At 39.5% G+C, this 26,269-nt stretch overlaps 1 protein-coding gene across 33 annotated transcripts in view; it reads right to left on the bottom strand.

The window, feature by feature from the left end:
- TMEM63C (transmembrane protein 63C) overlaps nt 1-26,269 on the bottom strand; it is an 85,787-nt gene that overhangs the window by 13,786 nt on the left and 45,732 nt on the right. For 11 of the 33 annotated variants that reach the window (XM_087951981.1, XM_087951979.1, XM_087951985.1 and 8 more), the window contains 14 exons: nt 25,483-25,680; nt 23,771-23,850; nt 19,320-19,407; nt 18,553-18,590; nt 16,232-16,374; nt 15,711-15,762; nt 14,049-14,157; nt 13,142-13,215; nt 10,028-10,108; nt 7,766-7,886; nt 5,845-5,978; nt 4,278-4,400; nt 3,397-3,550; nt 835-941 (listed from right to left, as the gene is read on the bottom strand). In XM_087951981.1, coding sequence (XP_087808107.1) covers nt 835-941; nt 3,397-3,550; nt 4,278-4,400; nt 5,845-5,978; nt 7,766-7,886; nt 10,028-10,108; nt 13,142-13,215; nt 14,049-14,157; nt 15,711-15,762; nt 16,232-16,374; nt 18,553-18,590; nt 19,320-19,407; nt 23,771-23,850; nt 25,483-25,680 — 1,502 coding nt within the window. Of the gene's footprint in view, nt 1-834; nt 942-3,396; nt 3,551-4,277; nt 4,401-5,844; nt 5,979-7,765; nt 7,887-10,027; nt 10,109-13,141; nt 13,216-14,048; nt 14,158-15,710; nt 15,763-16,231; nt 16,375-18,552; nt 18,591-19,319; nt 19,408-22,157; nt 22,191-23,770; nt 23,851-25,482; nt 25,703-26,269 lie in introns of all 33 variants that reach the window. The other 22 variants (XM_087951966.1, XM_087951964.1, XM_087951968.1 and 19 more) reach the window with 5 other exon arrangements.

The raw sequence follows: 26,269 nt of genomic DNA, 5'->3' as shown, positions 1-26,269 counted from the left end.
CAAAAATTCTTGAGGAGAGGATTTAAAATGTTACACGATCAATAAAATGTTCCAAAATGTTTTCATTAGAAAATTGTCACTAATATGCATTATTAATCCATGTGCCTATATTCCTTTGCTGAGTTAATTTTGGTTAAACAATTTTGTTTTGCTTACTTTTTGTTCTAGAACAGGGGTGTCAAATTCAAGGCCTGTGCACCAGTTCTGGCCTGCGGAGTGTTTAAATCTGACCTGCAGGGCCGCCCTGGAAACATTGAAGGACTGGCCCGCGGTGCCTCTGCCAGCAAAAACAGGCTCCCAATCTCCATTTTTAGCTTGGATGGCCTCCTGCAACCCTCTGCCAGCAAGGCCCTCCTGAGCTCTGTTTTCTCTGGCAGAGAGTTGCAGGAGGTCACTCAGCCGAAAACGGAGATTAGGAGCCCATTTTTGCTGGCAGTGCACTCGGACCACCACAGGCACCCCTGACATGAGTGACATCAAGCTGGCCATGCCCACCCTGGCCCCCCAAGCTCAAACACAACCCTGATGCATCCCTCAATGAAACTGAGTTTGACATCCCTGGTCTAGAAGGAGGGCACAGTTCCCAGAAAGGAAGACTGAGTTACAGAAATAAAGTAAATGCCTCAATGCTGAGTTAAGAAAAAGTTTATCCAGAATGTTTCCAAATATAGGTGCAATGGAAATGTGACAAAGAATAAATTAAAACAATAAATACCTGGATCCTCTATGTCCCCTGAATATTTATCAGGTTTTTTTTATTCATTGCCATGGCAAGCGAGATTCCCAGAGAAACTCTGAAAGTGTAGCAATATGATAAAAGGAAATTGGAATTACCTTGTCCAATGTGACTCAAAGAAAGCTGAGTAGTACACAATGAAAGGCAGGAACACAGAAAAAGCCCACAGCAGCAGAGTGGGGAAGAATTGAGTCACAATAGGGTTCTGGAAGGCGAGAAAAAAAGGGGATAAGTCAAGTGTTTTTCAAAAATAGGGACTTTTTCTCCATACCACCTCCAAGAAAGTTCTAAGACGTGTTCTTTATTTGCTTGGTAGCTTACCCTGCACTTCTTTTCTTCCTCTGTTTCTGGTTTGGAGATTACAACTAGTGAGGTTTGATTTATTGGAATAATTTGAAATGGAAAATGTTCTGAGGAAATTAAACTACTTGTTATAGATCCTAATGTGCCTAGAGAAAAATGTCAACTTGTACCACAATGTTTTGTTTGCACTGGAAAATGTTCTGATCAGTAACATCTGTCTTGATGTTATTTGTTATGGATTACATAAAAAATAATAATTATATCCTGAATATATAAACTTGCCTAACACAGTACAGTGGTACCTCAGTATCATCATTAATTGGTTCTGGGAGGTGTGATGAATACCAAAAATGATGAGTACCAAACAATTTTTTTCCATAGTGAGCCACAAGATAGCCGACACTACAAGTTCCAGCTTGTGTGCTGAGTATTAGACAAACAATGAGTACCAGGACAAAATTTTTTGCATCCAAATGTGTTAAACACCAAATCTGATTAGTTTCAAAGCAGTTGAATATCAAGGTATCACTGTATTTGCAATTGATATCCATTTCTTATTAAAGAACTTTTGAAATGAGGTTCCTTAAAAAACCCACTAAAAATCCCATTATTTCTATTTTAAAAATATGACCAGACCCAATTTGATGACTATTTTTGCCACAGTCATTAAGCAAATCCAGCTTCCCCAATTGACTTTGCTTGTCGAAAGCCGGCAGGGAAGATAATAAATCATGATCACATGACTGCAAGACAGGGCAACCATCATAAATATACGCAGGTTGTCGTGTGCCTAAATTACACAAGGAGGATGCTTTGGTGATCTTAAGTGTGAGGGCCAGTCATGCATCATTGATTTTAGCACTGTCGTAACTTTGAACAAATGGTTGTAAGTCAAGGACTGTGATGCAATAAAGGTAAGTTTAGGGAGAGAGGATGAGAATTAGATTTGTGGTGAATGGTTTAAGTCACAGCTTTTTCTCTTTCTTTCTACACAAGAGAAGATCACTTATACCATTCCAACAGTAAATTAATTATTAAGTCATTCTACTACAAACTAAAATTATAGCTTGCATTGAAGAAGCAGCATCAATCTGGAGTTTCTAAATTGGGATGAATAATCTTTCGGGTCAGTGGTGGGATTCACAATTTTTTACTACCGGTTCTTGGGCGTGGCTTGGTGGGTGTGGCAGGGGAAGGATACTGCAAAATCTCCATTCTCTCTCCACCCCACTAACCTGCTTTTCAACTCCGTTCTCCTATGCAGGGCAACAAAAGAAGACCCAGCCAATCAGCTGGGACTCAGGAGGCTGGAATAGATGGGGGCGGGGCCAGTCAGAGGTGGTATTTGCCGGTTCTCCAAACTACTCAAAATTTCTGCTACCGGTTCTCCAGAACTGGTCAGAACCTGCTGTATACTACCTCTGTTTCCGGTTCTTTGGCGCTCAACTGCTCAGATGGAAACATAGGGTGAGCCTCTGTGTACACACATACATATTTGCACTACACTACAGAGACACCTGCAGGGCGTGGTTGGGGGAAGAGGGAGAAAGCAAATTTTCTCCTTTCTAGCAGTCTTGAGCAGAGTTGTAGTGAGGAACAAGTCATGAGATCTTTCTTCATCCTAGCCACCCAATTTGTAGATCATCAGTTTTCTGCTCCAAGCTGAAAAGAGGGGGGGCAGGGGAAGGGGGGCAGAATTCTAGTTCTTGAGAAGGTAATCAGAAAGAAAAGAGAATCTATGGGGCTTTCTCATTTCTTCCACTGAACCCACTGGCAACTGCCATTTTCCTATCCCCACAAGCAGCACAGATTAGTGGCAACACTAATTTGTTCCTCACCTGTGAACTGATCAGGATGTTCAGCTAATCCTGGGAGAAGGAGAAGCTACTCTTTAGACCGGAGGTCTCCAACCTTAGCAACTTTAAGACTTGTGGACTTCAACTCCCAGAAACTTTGCTGGCTGAGGAATTCTGGGAGTTGAAGTCCACAAGTCTTAAAGTTGCTATAGTTGGAGACCCCTGCTATAGACTACATGTTTTGTACCTAAGGGTTTCTTGGTTCCCATTTGGAGATTAGACTATTTCCAATTCTATACATTTTTGACCTCCTGCCTTACTGTCTTGTATGCTGCTGGTGACCTCTCGGACAGAGCTGTCCACCCAGGCAGAATTTCATTATTAAGAAATCTGGCTAGAGCAATTATCACTGTCTACCTGGCAGGTAGGCAAGTACCATCATATGGAGTGTGTAACGAGAATAAGCATGGAATGAGAAGACCCAAAGGACTGGGAGTGAGATGATATCCTGCTTGAAATAAGGCTTCAGGATCAGTAAGGAACTACAGCTATGCTATGCACCTCGAGGGTCTCCACAGGCCGTGTAACGTTGAACATGTCCATGGTGTTCACAATGATGGCTGGAGTAGTGAGGAAGAAGAGGAGGATGAAAAGGCAGATGTTGAGCAGGACAAATTTCACCCACCACAAAGCACCGCCAATAGATAAATTCTCCCTGCGAGAAAGAAAGCATAGCTTGGAGGTTATGTGCAACTAAGGCAAGGAAACAACTGTCCAATATGTCAATATGTTAGGGCTTGACTCAAGATAAAGGTTGCACTATTTGTCCTTTGGGGACTTGTATATACAGATCACAACACACATTCAAAAAACTACAAATTGTGCACTTGAAAGTTTATAATCTTTCACAACAAATTGGGACTAGATGACCGAACTAAGTGCTTATTGGTTCTCTTTTTAAACTAGTCTGAGGGCAAAATTTGTTTATGTAATTCATTTACTGTGCATTGCCCACCAATGGACAATTTGTAGACTTTAACAATGTAAGAAAATAACAATCAAAGCCAGATGAACAAAGCCACACACACACACAAAAAATCATGACCATCATAATACTGTCTAAAATCTAACATTGTAATTGCTGTACTATAACTCCTGGGCTAAACGCTGTATTCACCAATATTTTACAATTAGTACAGAAGATTTGTTCAATAGTTCTTTTGTACTTGGTGCCACTCCTAGGCATGCCTTCAACAATGTATTTCTCCTTAACTATGCTAGACTGTATTTTATAACAATCAACCCCCCCTCCATGGCTAATAAAGAAACATAAAACACTCATAATGGGAGAACTTAACATTTCAATGGGTTGTTGTTGTTTTTTTTTTACAGATTTTTACACTACAGGAATCCAAGCTGGGGGAAGAACGAAGGGAATTTACCAGATGATGTCATTGGGTGCAGGGGCATAGCTGACACCCCAGCAATGGGATTTCACCACTGTAGTAACAGATGACTGTTGTGGGTGCTTGCGGCAGTGGATGCGGCTGTAATCCTTCAAAATCCTGGGAAACCAAAGAAGAATAAAGAGCTGGAATTAACTAGCCAGGTTCCTCTTGTTTGTGTTTGGAATAAGAAAAAAAAAATCAAGTCAATTGCCTTATCGATTGCCTTATCCAGCCCAATTTATGTGGTTAGCTACCAATTTGTTTTTTTGTTTAACCATTTCAGTGGTGATATGCTACTGGTTTGGCCCTGTTCTGCTGAGCTGGTAGCGGCGATGAGCAGCAGAGACCAAACTGGTTCTCTCCGCCACTCTGCTGATGGGCCCACCTGCCCGCCCAGGTTCCCATACTCACCTTTATCTTCTGCTTTTGAAGCGCAGCTGCTTTGCACAGCACAGAAGAGTGCCGCATGGCAGCTGCTGAAGAGACCTGGAGAGTGCAGGCTTGGAGGAGGTGAGTTGGAACACCTCTGCAACTGCGCAAAGTGCGTGTTTGATTCATGCGTGCACGCAAAGTGCATCAAGCCACGCCCACTGAACCCGTGGTAAAAGTTTTTGAATCCCACCACTGAACCATTTATATCATTTCTATCTTTTGCAAATATCATTCAACAGACTTACATATTTATAGAGATTCAGGCACAACATAAAATAAATTACGCTCTTTAATGTATGACACTAAAAGATTTAAGAAGCAGTTCAATGCCCCCAAATGGACGTCTGATCTTAAATATTAAGGAGATTTAAGTTAGACATGGAATATGACCCAAATGCACCCATCAAAGAGTTCCAGAATAAAAAAAAAGTTAATGCTGCCATAGTGAGATAGCTGTAACAAGGCAAGGGATGAGTGCCTGCAGTAGTAAGTGACATCATATGAATCGTGATGTCACTGCACAAATGATATGAATTATACAATTTGCATTAATCTAACGCAGTGGCTAATGAAGAATCCTTTCTACAGTGAAGCAGCTTTCCTACATACTCTATAAAGTATTGAGAAATTTCATTTATGTCAGGATTTTTGTCAGTGAAATAGCAATAGCATCCATGGGAATTCAAGCTGGCAAACTTGGATACAGCACTGTCTTATTGAGGACTGTCAAACAATTATCTACAATGCATAGTCTTCAAACATGTTCTCTCAGCTACACCAGTTCAGTGGAAATAGAGTTGGATTGAGTGTACGAAGGGATACATAAATAACCCAGCTATTTCTTTCCTTTGAAGGAGAGAATTGTGTATGCTACAAAGTTTGCAACTGAGCCTTTAAATCAGTGTTTTTCAAATGTGGCAACCTTTAAGATGCCAGCTGGGAATTCTGGTAGTTGAAGTCCACATACCCTAAAGTTGTCAAGTTTGAAAAAAGAAACTTCTCTAAATTGTCCTTCGACCTCAACTGTGGCAGAAGCCTATTGCTAGTTTTGAAGTACTGTAAAGATTCCACTGCCCATCCATTGGCTTCTTAGCCTCAGATAATGAAGGCTTGTGGTAGGAAGACTCACGTGGCTGTCATTCTTTCATCCTGGAATGTGACAAAGGCCATGTCCAGGCGCTTGAGAGCAATCCGGCTGCGTTCAGCATTAAACTCATCTGTCAGTTTTTCTTCTAGCTCCCCATAGTACTGCTCAGCATCCACCTAATCAAAAAGTAAATTTACTTCTTTTTTTGTCATTGATTTTAAAGTGTTAGCTAGAATACATGCTGGGTGGGGTCAACAAACTTCCTATATTCTCCCAGAGGCAGCTTTTATTGGTTGTCTCTCCAAATAATGAGAAAGAATGTGAAATAATATTTGATGGTGTCATCCAAGGATTTCCACCAAGAGGATAAACTTCTGCTTCTACTGATAAGAGAATCTATGACCAGACTCATAACAATATTAGCAAGCCAGAAAAAAAAACTCTTGGCTATTCCAGGAAGGTGTGTCAATGCAAGGGGGAGAGAGGAACTGCAAGCCTTTCTGACAGACACATGAAAAAAGCAGCAACAACCATATCAAGTAAGTGACAGCTTAGTAACAGGAAGAGATGTCAGATTATAATGTCCTCAAAATGGTGCTAAGGAGAGCAGAATTTCAGAAAAGGTACTTTATACCATCTATAAAGTTTGTACTGAGCTGAGAATTGCTTTGGGAGACCTATAATAACATAGAGAGGAAAATGTTATTTTAATAACCATAATTTATTCCTGACTTTAGTGCAAGTCTGAAACTTAGGGCCACTTTTAAATACCATATGTACCTGAACTGATCAGACATTTTTCTCTTTTTGCTTTTTATTGTTTTTTTTTACTACCAGGATATTCAAATAACTCCCTTTATACATTTGCTAAACAGATGAATAGTACTGGCATTCAGGTTCCCATCTTGGTCATCTTGGTCATTCCTTTTGGCTAACTCTCTAGACAACTTTACTGTTATTGGGATAAAAGCAGGGGAGATCCTTTTCTCTGTAACTATCTCCAGAAAACCTGACCCGTCATGATTTCTTTCCAGAGTGAAAAGTGACATGTTTTTACTTGTATGGTCCCTTGATAACGTTCTGAGGAGACAATCACTGAGCAACTCCCAGAATTGAAGCCCCCCTTGATTTCATTGAGGGCCACATCAGGGTTGTGTTTGACCTGGGGGGGGGGAAGCTCAATGTCACTCATGTCGGGGGCACCTGTGGTGGCCTGGGAGGGGCTGGAGAGATTGATCCTTCCTTTTCTTTTTCTTTCTCGCTTCCTTCTCCTTTTTTCTTCCTTCCCCTCTTTCCTTCTTTTTCCTTCCTTGCTCTCTTCCCATCTTTTCTTCTTTTTCTTTCCTCTTCCCCTTTCTCCTTTCCTGTGCCTCCCGGGCCCCATTTTCGGCTGTGATGGCCTCCTGCAGCCCTCTTTCAGCAAAAATGGGGCGGGGGGGGGGACCACACTTGCCCTCCCAGACCGTGTTTTTGGCCGTGGTGGCCTTCTGCAGCCCACTGCCAGTGAAAATGGGGCCTGGGGGGGAGGCTAAGTGTGGGCCCACTGGGCTCCATTTTCACTGGCAGAGGGCTGGAGGCCGTTGCAGCCAAAAACAGGGCCCAGGGGATGCACACGGTCTTCCCAGGCTCCATTTTCACTGGCAGAGGCACTGTGGGTCAGTCCTTTGCTGTTTTTAGGGTAGCCGCATGAGCCAGTTCTAAGCACCCCGCGAGCCAGATCCAGCCCAGGGCCTTGAGTTTGACATCCCTGTCCTAGGTGAATGGGATGACAGAACTGGGCATTCAGCTTTCTTTTTGAGCTGGGCTATTATTTCTTTTATGGTCGATATGTGACATTGAAGGAAACTGGCTCTAGCCCAGATCACAGACTGGCAGCATATACACAGCAATGAGGGGAACATAAGAATCAAAGTTCCCAGTGCTGATTTTTTAGGATCAGTTCATATCTTCATATTCTTTGTACCTCTTCAAAGCCACAAATACGGCAGCAGAAAATTCGAGAACAAGGATGGATTTTGATCATAATCTTCCCCTCCTTTTGGGCCTTTGTTGTGAAGTAAAGCCTTCCTTTCATTGCCTTGCGCCTGGAAGGTACAAATTTAGGGGGGAAATGTTAATGCAACCATCCATTTCATTACGACACCTTTACGAGCACTTTTCCAAATCTCGTCATTCTTACAAATGAAAATTTCTGGCACTTTTGACTTGGAGCGGAATGAAATTGTAAGAATATTTTCTAGGAACAATGGTGAAGACCATAATGGACCAAATCAAGTTGAATGAGGCTACCGTAATTCCTAAATTTGATCTTGTGAGTCCTCTCTCTTTTGCTGATGTATAATTATACTAAAGATAATGTTTGGAGATATCATTCAGAAAATGGTGTATTTTATGATGGCATGAAAGTTGATGAACAATGCCAACTGGCAGGAAGGGCCCCTTTGATTAGAGCACCCCTCTGATGATTTCCAATTTGGCTGACTTTAAAAGGCAAGTAAGATAAATTCATGGACCCTCTCATTGGTTGTTGGTTTTGATGGTATTATTGGAAAACATTCTTGTACTCAGTTAAGATGGCTGCCATCTGATAGGCATATGATTAGCCACTGTGAGAGACAAATGCTGGGGCAAGCAAATTTTGATCTGATTTATTGTGTTTATTATGTGTTTAAATTAAAAATATTGCTTCTTTCCTTCTTTTGTCATACAAGGACAATATATGCCTATTGAATATTTGAGCCATAGTTGCATTCCTTTCCTAATATTGTAAAAGACTTCAGCTAATCCCTTAGTGCTCAGGGTGTATCTAAGCAAGTGGGGTAGACTATTTGGGGGTGGGGGGAAAGTTTCAAACCAAAAATGCTTAGAGAAGTCAATATTTTCACATTCTAATAAGAAAATAGTACCTTATTTAATTATTCACTGTATTTTATATTTCTCCCGAGTATTGGAAAAACCTTTCACAGCATTAAAACACATAGCTGTAAATACATTTCAAAATATAACAACGTTTAATTACATATTCTTGAAATGGCCATATTTTTGTTACTTCAGAAATGAGAAATTATATGAGAAATAAAGGGAAGAGTACATTTCTGCTTTATTTTAGTGGAAATTCATATATTTAATTTGGATTCACCTCATTTTCTACTTCTAACTGGTATTAATATTGAAAAACCTGGTATTAATATTGAAAAACTTTAAAAGCCTATAGGAAATTGGGAGTAGCTTTTTGAATTGCAGCCTTTCTTTTATGGCAGCAGCTTCAAAAATGGAAGCTGCCTTTAAGCACAGAACAAAAGACTGACTGGGCACTGAAAAGGACTTCAACTTGTTATTGAAACAAGTGTCTCAAATGATAAGCTTCTCTCCCTGTTCCAGAATTCAGATTTGATGCCAAGGTTTTTAATTTTTTAAAAATGAGCTTGATACATCTTTTCACCAAGACCAGTACTGCTGATTGCTTCTGTAGTCCTGTTTTCAGAAAACTGTAAAAGATTTATGGCTTTACATGCATTTCCAGATATATTATCATTTTTTGGTTCCTTTTAAGTCTTCAATTTCATTGGCAAGATTTTTCAGAAGTTGTTTGCCATCTCCTAGTTCCTCAGGTTGAAGCCAAAACTTGCCCAAAGTCAACCAAGCTGGTTTTGTGCCTAAGGCAAGTAGCATCTCACTCTCTATTTTTAGCTTAGGGCCTTCAACCATTATACCAATAAATTTTTGAGAAATTTGTATTCTTTAACTACAAAGTATTCAATCTAGTGAAGTATAGCCTGAAATGCAGGGTTCTTTTAAAAGAACAATAAAATAAACTGAACCAATATATTAAATATATATTTTGATAAGGTTTTTTAAAAATAGCAGATTAATATAGAAACTGAAGTGAATTACATGGATTAAAAACAATTGAAAAATGACAGGCAGTGGAAACAGAATTAATGGGTTCTATTGTGACACTTGTATTATAAGGGAGTAAATACATGGATAAAGCATACCAGGTTAAAAAAATTTTTTTCTTGAACAAAGGACAAGAAACTTTATTTTTGTCTCTTTACCAGATGAAGAAAAGTGATGATATTTTTTACAGTTGTGGTGATTTTTTTTTTTAATCAAAATTCCCTCTAGCATGATCTTGATGCTCAGAGATCCCAGGACATTTTCCTCCACACATTCTAAGGGGCTCAGAATAACTCAGCTCTAAGCAAGACCTTTGAAAGCCTACCTCTCTGAATCCAGCTTCATCAATCTGCGGACATCAGAGCAAAATTGGACACCGGTCACTGTGCAGCTTGGATAAGCCTCACTATCAGAAGAGATAATCAAAATCTTTAATTGAACAAAGATCTAATATTGCTTGTAGAATGTGCTTAGAAAAATGGGCATCCCAGAACATTGTTCTCACACAAACCCCATATACCAATCAAGAAGTCACAACATGAACAGAATATGGCAAAACAGTCTGGCCCCAGGAAGATAACTGAGACAAAAATGTGTATTTTCCTCTTATTTATTCAACCTCTATCAAGGGTCCCCAACCCCTGGTCTGTGAATCGATACCGGTTCATGGCCCACTGGGAACCAGGCTGCGCAAGTGCTGGGCAAACACGCAAAGCTCAGTTTGCACAAGGGACAGATGTATGTGCAAAACCATCCTCTCTTCCCCCACGTTAGTGCTGCCCTGCTGCTGCTCCTGGTCCACCCAGCTGGAAGGATTGGTGACCACTCACCTACATGATGAATGTACAGTATAGTATAATACTGTATATATAGTATATTAAGATTGGAAGAAGATGAGTGTTGCTTTAAAATTGGAGGAAGAAATGTTAATAGCTACACCATGCTGATGATGCAAATTTGAAAATGCAAAGAATCTGCAAATACTGGCAATAAAAGTCAAGTAGTACGTTTAAAAAAATGAGACTAAATTGAATACAAAGTCTAAATTAATGACATCAGTTACAATAGCCGGGCTTAGAAATGATGATGAAGGTATCAAAATGATACATGGGTTTTGCCCTTTTAGAATCAACAGTAAAGTAACAAGCAGTCAAGAAATATGCCGTATACTAAATTTGACAGAGAAGGTATGAAGGCACTGAGAAAGTTATTCAAATGCCAGGATGTGCCTATCTGCACAAAGCTCATAACAGTGTGAAGCATGATATTCCCTGTGACACTCCACTCACGAGAAGTAAAAGTTGAACTTTGATGGAGCAGAAGAGAAAAAGCATTGACACACTTTTGAACTTTGATGTTGGAGAAGACTCCTGAGAATACCGTTCTTGGCTGCACTATGGACAATAAATAGGTCTTCAAAGAACCGAACCCAGAGTTCTCACTCAAGGCACCAATGATTAGGTCTGAATTATCCTAATTTGGATGTATTAGGCAAACACCCAGCTATATAAAGAAGGCAAGAAGGCTCAAATGCTGGAAAAGGAGGAAGAAGAGAGAACCAGCAGCAAGGATAAACTCAATTACAGTAATGATGGGTACACAGTTGGAAGACTTAAAGGACCATGTTACGGAAAGATCATCATGGAGAAAATGCATCTATATGATTGATAAGAAGCAACACCATTGATGGGTCATAATTAATCAATCAATGTCCAAATCAACACTCACAAAAGGAAATGCTTCATGAAAAGGGGAAAATAATGGTTAGTTATTGTAACTGATATTATTTGAGTTGGCATACTTTTAGAATTAAGAAATAGAACTCCACCTAGGAAAGAAAGGTGGATGGGGTGACAAAAACTGAGTTGTTCTTTTGATTGATTAATTACAGATTCCACCTTCCCTCCCATCCTACCCACACCCTTCCCGTCTTTAATTGGATCATAGTGTTTGGCTGGTTTTGAACTTATTTATGTTTTTAGTATATTTATACTTATTTTTCATGATTGTAAGCCACCCAGATGGGCAACCAATATACTGTATATTTTCAATAAATAAATAAACAATCAAATAAAGTCCTAATTATAATTTTGTTATGAATTTTTCACAGTAGTTTCTATGAAACACATAGATAGCAAGCTAAATTATTTTCAGGCAGGTTTTGTTAGTCAGAAACAAGGAAGCCACCCTCCCTAAAGCTGCATCCCTATGAATCAAATGTTTAGCCTGTAATGCTTCACGGACATTAATAGTTATGCCTGCATTGTCTGGCACTTAGATGCTTGTGATAGCCTGACATAATTCAGGTGAACTGCCCTCTAATGATATCTGACCCAATCCATATGATAACAGTGCACTCTGCAAAATGAAGCATGATGGAAACAAGCTCTTGGCGAAAGGCTGACCACTCACCCAAGCTAATGTGAATGTTCTATATCAGGGGTCTCCAACCTTGGCAACTTTAAGACTTGTGGACTTCAACTCCCAGAATTCCTTGGCCAGCTTTGCTAAGGAATTCTGGGAGTTGAAGTCCACAAGTTGCTAGCTGAGGAAGTCCACAAGTTTTAAAGTTGCGAAGGTTGGAGACCCCTGTTCCATATAGATCTCTTTCTCTCTCCAATTGGTTAGAGAGATTTGGAAAGAAAATAAAGAGGATAATATCCTGATTGAAATGAAATTCTAATACTGTGTGCAGCATTATATGGTCGAAGTGAATTCTAGCTATGATGAAAAAGCATACAGATTACTAGTGTGTTGCACAGAAACGACCCTGCAATCGACAACTGGTTCAAACAGCTTCCAGGTGAGCTTAAAGAATATGAGAAATTCTAAGCAGGAAGGAATGCTACATGAGCATAATAATCCTACCTTATGAGTATGTATATGCCAACAGCTTTATGTCAAGCTGGGAGAAAGTATGAAGTGGTATACTTCAGGGCTCCATGCTCGGCTGTGTACTGACAGTCCTCGACTTACAACAATTCATTTAGTGACCTATGAATGGCACTGAAAAAAGTGACTTATGAATGTCTTTCACAGTGACCACCTTTGCAGCATCCCCATGATCCTATGATCAAAATTCAGATGCTTGGCAACTTGTTCATAGACCAAGGTCATAGGATCACCTTTTGTGACCTTCTGACAAGCAAAGTCAATGGGGAAGCCAGGTTCATTTAACCACTGGGTTACTAATTTATCAACTGCAGTGATTCACTTAACAATGGTGGCAAGAAAGGTCATAACATGGGGCAAAACTCACTTGACAAATGAAACTCACCTAACAACAGAAATGTTAGGCTCCATTGTGGTCGTAATTTGAGGGCTACCTGTACTGTTGAATGTATTTATTAGTGACTCCTCACCCATGGTTTTCATTAGCTAAAAGAGGAAGAGCATGTTTATGAAAAAAGAATAATACCGAGCATGTAGTTCTACTTACTGGAAGTGTTTGATAACAAGAGATGTATCTGTGATCTCTTTGGGAATCTTGGTAACCATCAATGTCCGGGCCAGCTAAAAGTCAAGAAAAGAAGAAGTCAGAAATGGAGACACTTGAATAATAGTTGTAACATTTGTCAGTTTCCAGTATTTTGCACTTAAATTCTATTATTATTTGTACTCATTATTTTCTTCTGGTGTAGGACTACAGACTTGAATTACAAGAATATATTTTGCTTAAACATGGCAAGAAAATATTTAACGGTAGGAACAGTTTAACAATAGAAATGGCTAATTAAAATATTGCTATGTCACTCTCATCCTGCATCATGTACATTTTTCCATATCTACTCCTATTTTATGACCCTGAGTAGTAAATTGCTTATGCGGTGAAAGCTTACTGCTCTCAGAACAAAATTTATATTGTCAAACTGAATCGCAGTATTTAAATAATCTCCAACCAATATTTGGACAAATTTCTTCCCTGGCCTGTTGTAACAAATGATGAATGTCTAGATCTATATTTTTAAGTCTTGACAAGTTTAAGATATGTGGACCAATTCCCAGAGTTCCCCAGCTAGTATGCAGTCCACACATCTTAAAACTCGCCAACGTTGAGAAACTCTAGAGCAGGGGTCCCAACCACCGGTCCGCAGACCGTCCCGGTCCGCGGACCAAATCCTACCGGGCCGCTGGTTTGCTGGCGCGCGCCATCTTGTTTTGATGAAAAAGTGCTTCCGGTGAGCTTTTCGGGTAGAAAGCTCACCGGAAGCACTTTTCATCAAACAAGATGGCGGCGCCAGCTGATGCCGGGCAGCGGCATAAAAAGGTTGGGGACCACTGCTCTAGAGTATCCATCTCTGATAGGTCAGAAAAGAAGGTGTCAATGAGGCCACTGCAATTATTACCTTTTCATTTTCCTTATACTCTAATTGGATGGAATGATGAGTCATGCAGAGAACAGTGATGATGAAATAGAGGAGAGCAAAGATACTATGTAGCCACAAGAGACGGTCACTGCAATAGAGCAAAAAGGAGAGACATTTTCAGACGGGAAAAAACAGATATCTTTACCAGAAAACAAGATAACTACTATTTTCTAGAACAGGGGTCTCCAACCTTTTGGACCTCAGGGACCACCCAACTCATAATTTTAGATCCCAGGGACTACTAACTGGTTCTGTGGGCATGGCCTAATTTATGGATGTGGATTGGTGGTCATGTTACTGGCTGGGCATGACTTGTATGTAAATATTATAAATATTTATATAAATATTGATTTTTTTATAAAAAAAAGAGCAACTTTTACCCAAAATCAGGCAAAGCAAGCAGGCAGATTGATTTGCTCACAGAATCACAGACTCACTCAGAGATCTATCTATCTGCCATTGACTAGCTCAGTCTGTCACATAAAATGTGCTTGCAAGCAAACTCATAAAATTTGCTTGCAAGTAAACTCACAAAATTAATTCACAACACATCATGTATTAAATATTGAATTTTTTATTTAAAAAAAGCAACTTTTATCAAAAATCAGGCAAAGCAGGCAGATTGAGTTGCTCACAGAATCATTCAGTGATCTATCTATCTGCCATTGGCTAGCTCAGTCTCTCAGATTTGCTTGCCGTGAGTCTGCACTGAATTTGCTTGCAAGCAAACCTTCAGTCCTAAGGGAGGTTCGGCTGTGCTTAGCTAGAAAGCAAGAAATCCAACCATTTCCTGCTTCCTAGATAATCTAAATCTCCCAGCACAGCAGAACAGATGATGGTCTGAAAAAGGAAAAATAGCAATTTAGCAGACAAGTTTGCCGGTAAGGAGTGGGCGGGGAGGGTTCCCCCAGGCCATGTGGGCTGAGCAGCCTTGTGTTTCTGCGCAGCCTGGATTAATTGCTTTGGGGGGGTGCTCTGGGGGTGAGATTTCTCTGCGGCCCACCAAAATTTTCTCACGGCCCACCAGTGGGCCGCAGCCCACCGGTTGGCAACCGTTGTCCTAGAAGATGCCAGCCATTCCTAGTTTTCAGCCATTGATTCAAAACCATTTTATGGTGACTCTGTAAACCACTTAGAGAGGGCTGTAAAACACTGTGAAGCAGTACATAAGTCTAAGTGCTATTGCTATTTTTCTATCTGTAGTATAGAAAGCTGGCTTCACCATTGCATATTGCCATAAAATCATGATTATGGAAGAAACTTTAGTCAAGCAATGACTTAAAGGAAAACAAATCATTTTAATGCTTGCAAGGTGGAGCACCAAAATAGAAATTTCATCTGGCATTAATTCAAAATGACAAAGCTATATTATAGAAATCAGTAGTGCAGAATTTGTCAAAGACAGTAGCTCTTTTTGAGAGAAAGCACAGTTGGACAGAAATTTATATTTATTATTTGTAGCTTACAGTTGAACGTTGTTCACCTTGATGAAAGCCACCTATTTCCATATGTACAGTGTCAAAATAAATAGGGATTTATTGAACATTTATTTATTTATGTATTTGCCACAAATAAATGCCATCATTATGCCATCCTTATAAACAGTGAGTAATTCAACTCTGAAGAAATGGAATGACTTACTCTTTGGGAACATTTGCAATTGTGGTTCGGCCAAAATTAGCTGGATTTTTTCCTGAAAGAGGCAAAGAAGACAGAAGTTAGTATATTTTAAACAAAATGTGTTTTATTCTATTCAGCACCAGCATTGTACTCACAATGCCTCTAAAGTTGTACAGTGATATTTTCAGTGGTGGGATTCAATTTTTTTTACTATCGGTTCTATGGGCATGGCTTGGTGGGTGTGGCGTGGTGGGCATAGCTTGGTGGGCGTGGCAGGGGAAGGTTACTGCAAAATCCCATTCCCTAACCTGCTTTCCAGCTCTGACTCTTCTGTGCAGGGAAACAAAAGAAGACCCAGCCAATCAGCTGGAACTTGGGAGGCAAAGAATAGATGGGGGCGGGGCCAATCAGAGGTGGTATTTGCCTGTTCTCCAAACTGCTCAAAATTTCCGCTAGCAGTTCTCCAGAACTGGTCAGAACCTGCTGAATAATCTCTGGGTATTTTAAAGCTTTTAGAATACTGGGGTTGAAGGGCTACATACCGAGGAGATCACCAGAGAAGTTGACGGGAAGGATGACAGCCACAGACAGCACACAGACAATCAAGAGTAACACCAACAGATGCCGCTGGAAAGAGAGGTAGGTTGTGGCATCAATTCCACACTTGCTTTGAATTTCTTCATCTCTGAGAAAGAAAGAAAGAAAGAAAGAAAGAAAGAAAGAAAGAAAGAAAGAAAGAAAGAAAGAAAGAAAGAAAGAAAGAAAGAAAGAAAGAAAGAAAGAAAGAAAGAAAGAAAGAAAGAAAGAAAGAAAGACATGTTAACTCAATGAGATCCCCTTCTACAGTTTTCCTTTCATCCAGAAATGGAAAAAAAAAAGATTGACTATGTAGTTTTCCTGCCAGTATAGAAGAGATGATATGCTCAACAGAGGGATTTTATTTCTGTGCTTTATGCTTTATAAAATTAGGACTGTGTGGCAAAAAAAAAAGTATTAGCAGGGCTCTTTAGTCCACAAGCATACACACCCAAAGAGGAATTCCATCCCTTACTATCTTGGGTATCTTCAAATTAAACAAGGCAATAAAACAAACAAAATCCAGATATCCCATCTAAAACCTTAAAACAAGTTTTTTTAAGTGGAATCTTTTTAGCATAAAAGGGCTTGAGATGAGTTCCCCATATAAAAGACAATAATAAAGTGAAATAGACACAGTATATACAATAGTAATTCAATGTAAAATTACTTTTTCTGAGCAATTGACACCTCAAATACCGGAACCACCTTACCTAACCTGGTGCTCTCTAGATGTGATGGATTGCAACCCTCCTTATCTCCAGCCAGCAGGAAACCTGCAGTTCAACACATCTAGAGGGCACAAGGTTGGGGAAGGATGGGTCAGAGTGATAAGAAAACAGCACTGATTAATTTGCTCTCAAAATTTTTATTCTATTTATTTCGCCATACCCCCCTTCTTTTCTAGATTTTCATACATAAATTATTCTCTTCCTCTTATACATCTATCTGCATTCTTTTTTTAAAAAAAATACAGATGAGGAACATATTTCTAAAAAAAAAAATGTACAGGTTTTCCTCAAGTCTGGCATTTCCAAATGTTTTAGAACATGAATTTTACATGCCTTTGGATTTTTTTTAAAAAAAAATGACAATTATGTTATAAATGCAGTTCCATGAGAAGTCCAAAATATCATGATGTTCCAATTTGCATATTAAACGCTGAGGTATTGATTAGGAAGAAGAGGGAACTAAATTATTTTCTCAACACTACTATTTATTATTATCATTATTTTAAATTCCATTTTAGCGAGACTTTTTTTAAAAAAATATATATCAAATTTAGAGACCTCCCATCTCATTCTCAGAGTGACTCTGGTAGTGTGAAATTAAAAATATAAAAAACCATATAAACGTACTAGATATTAGTAAAAGGCAGCTTTTTGTAACAAACGAACCCTTCCTTTTCCCTTGAAAATAATATCCTTATGACACAGCAATAGCAAAGCGACTGGGAAGATTTCCTCTTTTTGAAGAGGCAACTGAGTGGGAGGAGAAATTAATTCCTTATTGAATTTCCAATTTCTTTCTCTTTCTTTTAAAATACCAGCATGGAAGGGAAACATAATTTTCATCATAGCTTAGCTGGCTAACTGGGGAATTCAGGCTTCAGATTGTAGAGGATAAAGTTTTCATCATAAAACGCCACGTGCATCTTTGATTTTACAAGTGCAAAATGAAAAAGGGGTTTTCTGCTACCTAATGATAACCAAGTAATAATAATATCATTCATTTATTTGTTATTCCATTGATGACTTAGTAGTTGTTTTTTGATTAATTCTTTGATTAAAACATGGCAATTCAGGAGCTGGTTTCAGTTCAAAACATTCAAGAGAAGAGACAGCTCAGGCTACTGGTATCAGCCACTCATTTCCAAGTAAAACAAATCAGTGATGCTTTTGTCAACTCTGACCACTAAAATCAAGAGCAATGTATATACAAGTTGGATTATCTATCAACAACTGCTGTTGCTACACTATTCAATTTCAGCTATCTGGGCTCTCTTTGCCAAACAATAGGTCCAGCCCCATCAAAGTCATGTTAATCCACCATCATAATGCCCCTGTAATTATATGCAGTGCCTATCTATTCAGAGTAAGCCTCTGTGAATTCATTGTTGCCGATTCTCAGCAAGAATAGAAAAAAACCCATCAGTTTACATAGAGAAGTATAAAGAAGGAGCAAACAGTCCATGGCTGAAAATGTCATCACAGTAATCACTCTATCACATAAAAGATGGAGCAGATTATGAACTTTTATCAATATCGCCATAGTGGTATGTACTCACTTCATCTGGTAAATTGAAAGAAGCCAGGAGCAGAATCCCTAGGAAGAAAATTGAAGAATTTCAATGAGCTAGCTAAAATCAATTATAGAAGAAAGAACTATCTATGGCTGTTTGTTCCCCCTAGATATGGTGCAAGAGTAAATTAACTGAGCGTGTTATTAAACTTGTCTTAAATAAATCTAGAATAATTATGGGTCCATAAATATTGTAGGATTTCAGCCTCCTTTAATGTCAAGTAACGTTGGGCAAAGGGACACAGGAGTTGAAATTTAGCAACATCTGGGAGGACATAGATCTCTCAATAAGAAATAAGAAAGGTACAGTAAGGAACTTGGCCATGAGATCAGCATTCAGACTTAAAAGGATGTAGAATTTTAAAAGTGATTACTATGTTGGAAATAAACCATTAGGAAGGCATGTTGTCCAAATGTCTTTTATCTTTTCCAGACATTTTTGAGGAAAAAAATATTGTACAAGTGATCAAAAGCAGGAGTTTCAGGCAGATGGACCATCTACCTCACTGAACTTGGCAATTATTTTGATCTAACAACATTATTAAATTAATAGCAGAAAATAGCAGCTTGACAAGAGCAGCAATGACAATCACTTTTGCCTTATTGGGAAATTCACATGTCCATAAAGCCAATGGACATCATTCACTCTGTTTTTGCTTTCCTATATCCAGTTGATGGAAATGGGCAAATAGGGATAGGAATTACCTTTGTCATATGGTTTTTTCCTCCCCCCACAGCACCTCTCAAACTTACCACATCTTTGTTGTCAGCCTCCAAGGGGCTGCTCTCAGAAGGAGACTTCTCTTTTTCACTTTGTTCTCCATAGAAGAGGGATGTCAGGCTTCCCATTGATAGGAAGTAAATGGCAGGGAGAAGAAAAAGGGGGAATGTGGAGAAAAATCAGAGGAAGACAGTGTAAATTAGATATAGAGGAGGAAAAGAAAAAGAATGGCGAGAGGAATATTATTCCAATCAGGCTACTTTTAAATATCTACAGTTCCATAACCTCAGGACATCAACAAGCCTAAAAGAAGAAGAGTGCAACATTCCAAGAAGATATTGATGCTCAAGAAAGTTTAAGAAAACATATGCCTGCCTTCTCCAGTAAATGTTAGAGCTTTAGTGATTTTGGAAGAAGCGTGTAGGTGCCACTGTAGAGAATATGGAACTGGAAGCCAGAAGAACATATGCAACCAAAAGTGTTTTAATGAACTGAAGACTTTGGGATTGTACACAAACACACATATATATCCTTGTTCTTGCCTGAACCACTTGAATCAGGGAAACAAAATCTTAGGTGCATGATTGATTGCTAGAAAATTCAGTCGTATGAATTCTTTAAACTATCTTGGATAACATTCTGGGGCCTCTTATTGGAGCCGAGAAATCAGAAGCCTCTGGTTTCCTTTATTGGATTCTGATATATGCTCTGGATTCTCTATATTTATTGCTTTGTAACTTTATTATTTCATTCTGCATGAGAATAGACAGTTTGCTTCATGATGAGATCATGATGTCAATTATTATATTGCCCAATTATATTAAAGGCACTAATAATTTAAGATGAAATACAAGATTAATGGCAAAGATGTTTTCCAGTTTGCTTATGCAGCTCTTATCTCCGGAATAAAATAAAAGAATAATACGAATTTGCCTAACAACTGTGTTTACTATTTAGAGTAGCTACAGCAAATTATCCAAGGAAGAGAGTACATATGTACACCTGGAAGGTAATGTTTCAATCAGAGGTTACATTGTATGAGGCAAACTAGTAAGAATGAAATACATGGTACAGAATGGAATTACCCATAGTTCAACTGTTCTGAGAGCTCCAACAGATTATATGGCCTGCTGGTCTTAGGTGTGCTAGCAACAATTCCTACTTTTTAGAAAGGTTTAAATTCCCATTTCTTTATTGCTTTCTCTAATTTTTCCGCTCTTAGGAAGCAGAAGCTGCCTTATGCTACTTAAGCATCTCTGTGTATATAATGGCTAGGATGGTGAAGCAGTGATGTTGCTCAACTGTAATTTCCAATAGTCCTTTGAAAGTACTTTTTTATCTAGTACACCACCATCTAAAATGAATTTCTGCTTTTTTTTAAACTGAAGATGCTGGAAATTACATTTGGGAACTTCTGCAGGTGAAGCATACTCCCCCCCCCCCGCCAATTAGGGTTGATCATCTACAAAGGTATAGCAAACCCCACCACGGAAACCATGATTTAACAGGTTTGGATTTCATGGACTGTATGATGGGAATTTTTTCTCCTCCTCCACTATTGCTCTTTGCTGTACTAGACATTTGGTCCATTAGTTAGAGGGGGGAAAAGTACACCAAACATGTTACAGCATGCTATTGTGTATGGCTGAGGTAATGCAAGATGCTTACAGAATAACTCATAACCTAAACATCCCTTTGCTCATAGGTAGCATTTCACGATTAGGCTAAGACCAGAATTTAAAGCCCTCATTTCTGGACTCCCATTTCGATATCTACAATCTTTGGCACTTACTTGAAAATTTTATCAGGAAAAGGTGTACCATAAACAGGAGAAGGAACAATGCCCAGAGCCAAATCAAAACACCAGTGGAAAAGTAACAGGCTATTTTTATACAAACCAAGGATTAATAAATCTTACATAATAGCATTAAGAATGGCCAGATCAGAATTTCAGTAAGAGTAATTTCAAAACTGTAGCATTCATGAAAAGGACACCCACTACATATTATAAAAATGTGATCCTCTAGAATAGATTAAAAGTATGGATATTTGAAAATACTACTTTAAGGTAATGGTGAAGGAACAGCATTTTAAATATTAGACGATGACCCTAACCTTCCCATTCACCCAACGTTAAACAATCAAATGAAACCCATCATTATCAGACAGACAATATAATATAGATTAACAACCAAGAGAATATTTTAAAGGAGTTTACCCACATTACCAGATGACATTCAAGCATCCTGTGAAAGAAAGAAAAGCCACTGCAAAATGAGAAGGAAGTGAATTAAAACTATCAGGAGCAGAATGTCTATCAAGATTCTCAGTTATCTGGGTCATGGTTGTCCCAAAGGTGCTTTTTCAAAAGGCAACTGGACTTTCTTCTTTTAATCCCATTGAAGACATTTCACTTCTCATCCAAGAAGAACTGAAGAAGCTTCTTGAATGAGAAGCGAAACGTCTTCGGGGGAGCGGGGGCAGAAAACGAAGTCCAGTTGTCTTTTGAAAAAGTATCTCTGGGACAATCAAGAGCAGATTCACCCTACTTGACATCTGTAACAAAATTAATCCAATCTGCCTCCACCACTCACCCACCTTCTCTTCTGCCTTCTTTGGAAGAGAGAAAGTATCACTGATATAATTTTATTTTGTCTTGACCCTGGATCTTTTTAGTTTCAAGGCCAAGAACTCCTTGAAATACAGATGGAGAAACTTTTTCCAGTTGATTTGGAGAAAGCGAATTGATCCTGGGTGGAATTGATAGATTCTCAAATGCTCCTTTAAAAGCAGTGGTGATTCTTTTTTCTTTCACAAGAATTCTCAATTCCCCAAGCCTTCCAATCCCTTATCACCACTGTATCATTTACTTGTAGGAGTCCCATGTGCTTGGAGGCAAACGGCTGATTAAAAGAAGAACAACAACAGTAGTCAGTGGGAGGGAAACCTTCAGAGAGCAATAACAAGCAATATTACTGTGAGATGTATAGGATGAAGACAAACATCTCAAAAAGGATCAGAATTAGAGAGTGTTTTGTTTTCTTCCAAGAAAGCTGTTTTGATTATTCCTACATTACAGGGAATAGAAGGAAGCCTATTAAGGCTAACATATAGCTACCATTTAGGGAAATCATTCCTGAGGCAAGTTATCAACCAGAGATTTCTTGGCTCATGGTTCACTGATTTATTTCACCAATTAGCTATATGATCTTCTGCCCAAACGTATCTTACACCTTGCTCTTCTAAGATCTTTACTAATATATGCTTTTTAAGTCTACTCCTCCAGACATCTTAATTTTCAAAACCTAGGCTGGTGGCAATCCCAGTTGAACTTTTCAATACCACATATCAATGGATAAGGTAAGAGGTTACATATTTTTTTCCATATTCCATCAGTGGTATAATTTCAGCCAGTTCTTTGATATTGTCACAGTCTGGTTTTGTTGCTGTTCCTGTCTTTACAATTGTGCAGTTTTACTATATTGAGGGAATATAGAAACATTTTGAATAATCTATTTTAGAAGTTGTGGCTTCTCCATCTCTGGAGGCTACAAAGAAAAGATGAAACAGCTACTTCTTGAGGATGATTCAACTGGTTTTCATGCACATAAGAAAGAGATGGATGTTTTCATGGTCCCTTTCAATTCCACAATTCCATGATGTTGTCTTATGTTACAAATGCTAGGAAGGTGCTTTGGATTGTTCCTCTTTTAAAAGGGAAATTTAAGGGAATTTCATTATTTTTTCTTGTACTGAAACTAAGGGACATTGCAAACATTTTTCACAGTCTACTAGTCATGTAGAGCAGTGATCCCAACCTTTTTTATGCCGCGTCTGCACCGGCATCAGCTGGCGCCGCGTTCGTACCCGGCATCGCGCAACTGCATCTCGGGCGCTACATTTGAAAAGTGCTTCCCGGTGACCTCACCGGAAGCACTTTTTCATCAAAAAAGATGGCAGCCGCCCAGCGCCGGTGGGCTTTTTCGGGTAGAAATGGCTTTCTACCTGGAAAAGCTCACTGAAAAGCCGGCGCGCCATCTTTTTGATGAAAGTGCTTCCGGTGAGCTTTCTGTACCCGGAAAAGCTCACCGGAAGCACTTTATCAAAAAAAGATGGCGGCGCTTTCAGCAACCAGCGGCCCGTAAGACTTGTTCGCGGACTGCACCAGTCCGCGGACCGGCGGTTGGGGACCCCTGATGTAAAGTTAGTGACACTTTTTCTATTATTATGCCAGGTTTTCATAATACTGCCCTTGTACATTATATTCTAAACAGAGCACCCTACTGATAATTTTGGATTGGAAGCCATCTCCAATCTGATACCCTCCAAAATGCTTGGATTGTTAGTGGAAGGTAATACTTAAGAGTTGCAGTCACAACACATCTGTGGGCATTAAACTGGAAAAGTCTGGTAAAGAGCAAATTATTTCCCTATTTTCTGTGCCCTTCAGCTTTTTCATCCTTTTAGAAAGGTTAGATTTTACCTGTCATTATCCATCAGCAAGGCAAGGCGCCCATAATCCCAAGCTGCTTTCCGAAGGCAGGAAAAGATGAAGAGAAGTACCTGCACTTGGAGAGAAGCACTATCAGCTTAATGATCTTCTTCACTAAGTAAATACCTCATTCCTTTTCCCCCGTGACAGAAATTGCAATAAATGATAAAACAACAATAATAACTGCAGAGTGGGATTTGCTTCCATAGATTTTCAGAGCTCACTTAAAATACTAAAACTTGGTTTTTGAATCGCTTTCTGGGTTTGCAGAACTGACTGAATTGTAACCAGGCTGCATTCATATGACTTGTTAACCATGTCACCACCAAAGAAACTTACTAAGGTTAACCTTAATGAGGCTTAACGTGTGGTATAAATGCATCCATTAAGTTTTTAACTGATCTCGTTAGATATGTTGCATACACCTGCCAATATAAATTAAAGATGGAAAAATAAACATGTAGGAATTGTATATGCTAATTCTGTCTTGCATAGCATGAATATATAGGGAATTCACACTAAGATACAAATGTGCCTCTCAGTTGAATTCTGAACTTGAGTTAAGCTGCAGAAAAAGTGCAAAACAATTCAAAGTAAAGATGAACAAGAAATTACGAATTCTCCTGCTAGTTTGTTGAGGTGGTCTCTAGATCAGGAGTCTCCAATCCCTGGACTGCGGCCCACTACCGGCCCATGGCCTGTTTCAAACCGAGCGATGAGAGCGATGAGAAAGCACTTGCGTGAATCAGCCCTCACCATTCACGCGAGTGGAGCTTCATGTGCCAGAACAAGTGCCCTCTGCTTGTGTGTCCTCCACTTGCACAAGTGGGCCCTCTGCTTGCACAAGTAGAGCTTCATGCATGAGTGCAAGTGCCCGCTGCTCAAGCATGAAACTCTATCCACGTGAGTGGAGGACATGCACGACCACTGCTTACACTAATGGAGCTGTGTGCATACCACTCACACGCCCCCCCTTCTCTGGGCTGGGGCTCAAGGTGGAAAGATTGGGGACCGCTGCTCTAGATTAGGGCTGCCAAACTCATGGCCCTCAGGCCAGATGCATCATGGACTGGCCATGTCCCCCGCCCAGTTTAGCGAAGGGGGGAAAAGTCTCGATACGTCACGTGATGACGCCGTGACAATGCAAGTTTGTCACCCCTGGTCTACACGAAATATATATATATATACTGGATGTCTGGTTTCAGGCCTTCCTGGCCTGTGTGGAACACTGGCTGGGTGAATGCCAGAAGCAACGTTGCAGGGGGGAAGTTTGCTGTCACCTGATTGATTGAATGGGGTTATTCCTATTCAGTACCAATATGAAGTCACACCCCTCTGACTAAAGGCCATATGATGTGTTTGCCATAGCTTTAATATTTAAGGTAGAGGTCTCCAAACTTGGCAACTTTAAGACTTGTGGACTTTGCTGGCTGAAGAATTCTTGGAGTTGAAGTCCACAAGTCTTAAAGTTGCCAAGTTTGGCGACCCCCAATTTAGGGGAAAATATCTCTCTTTGCATTGGTGGATTTTTTCTCTCTCAAGAGTTCAAGAAACATATAAGGAAGCAACCAGTGAGAATTATATCAGGGAATGAAGGAGAAAACTGTCATATCACATTCCCCTGTGTTGGATGTAAGGATATACAATTATGGTGATTTATGAACAGATAATAAAGGAAGATCATTTTTTATTTTCTCACTCACCATCCAAAGGAGGAAGTTGAGAGCAAGTACAGTGGGCACACCGCCAAACGGCAGCCCTTGCAAAACAGTGCTGTGGGAACGGGCGCTGAAGCATTGCTCCTCTGTACTGTTGGTCAGAGTATCCAGATACGTGAGAACATTCAGAGAGACGGAACTCGTATCTTCTGGTGAAGATGTGGCCATGATCATGTTGTCCATCTGTAAATCAGAGGGAGTTCTGCTAAAAGTGGATTTAGGGGGAGAGAGAGAAACTAGGCTTCTGAGGCTGGAAATGACCTCTCAAAGAAGACTTTCATATCTGAGGATACGTTTACCCCTCCATAAGCTTGCTCTCTGCTGCGTCATACAGAGATATAGAGATTGAGGGCAGAGGACATCCAGATCCTTGCTAAACCAGCCTATAGATTTGTCAGGAAGTATGTTAACACTATCTTTTGATGCTAAAGCCAAGATATATTATTCTAAGAAGATTAGACTCCAGAAGTCCAAATGAAAGTAAATATGCCTAAGAACATTTCATGGTCCTTGATCCCAGTTGTGAAAGTGGAAGGGCAATTAAAAAGAATGCTGTTTTCAGCAAATGTATCATCCTCTGATATCCCCTTATATAGTATCCAGAAACTGGCTCATCCCAGGTTCAGCTGTAAGTCACTGTGATTTGGATTCCCAAGGTGTCTGCTTTTCTCAGGGGAGCCTGACCTGGCACTCTTTTTCCATTAATCTTTTCCCCAGCAATACTTAAGAGCTCAAAAGCTGTGGATCATAGAAGTGAGCTAGCAGGACTCCC

Source organism: Notechis scutatus, chromosome 1 (assembly GCF_049901735.1).
Source record: "Notechis scutatus isolate UNSWTSFEM ecotype Mainland chromosome 1, rNotScu1.2, whole genome shotgun sequence".
Lineage (NCBI taxonomy): Eukaryota > Metazoa > Chordata > Lepidosauria > Squamata > Elapidae > Notechis > Notechis scutatus.
Note: the sequence above shows the minus strand (reverse complement) of the source record. Positions and strands in the feature narration are given on the sequence as shown.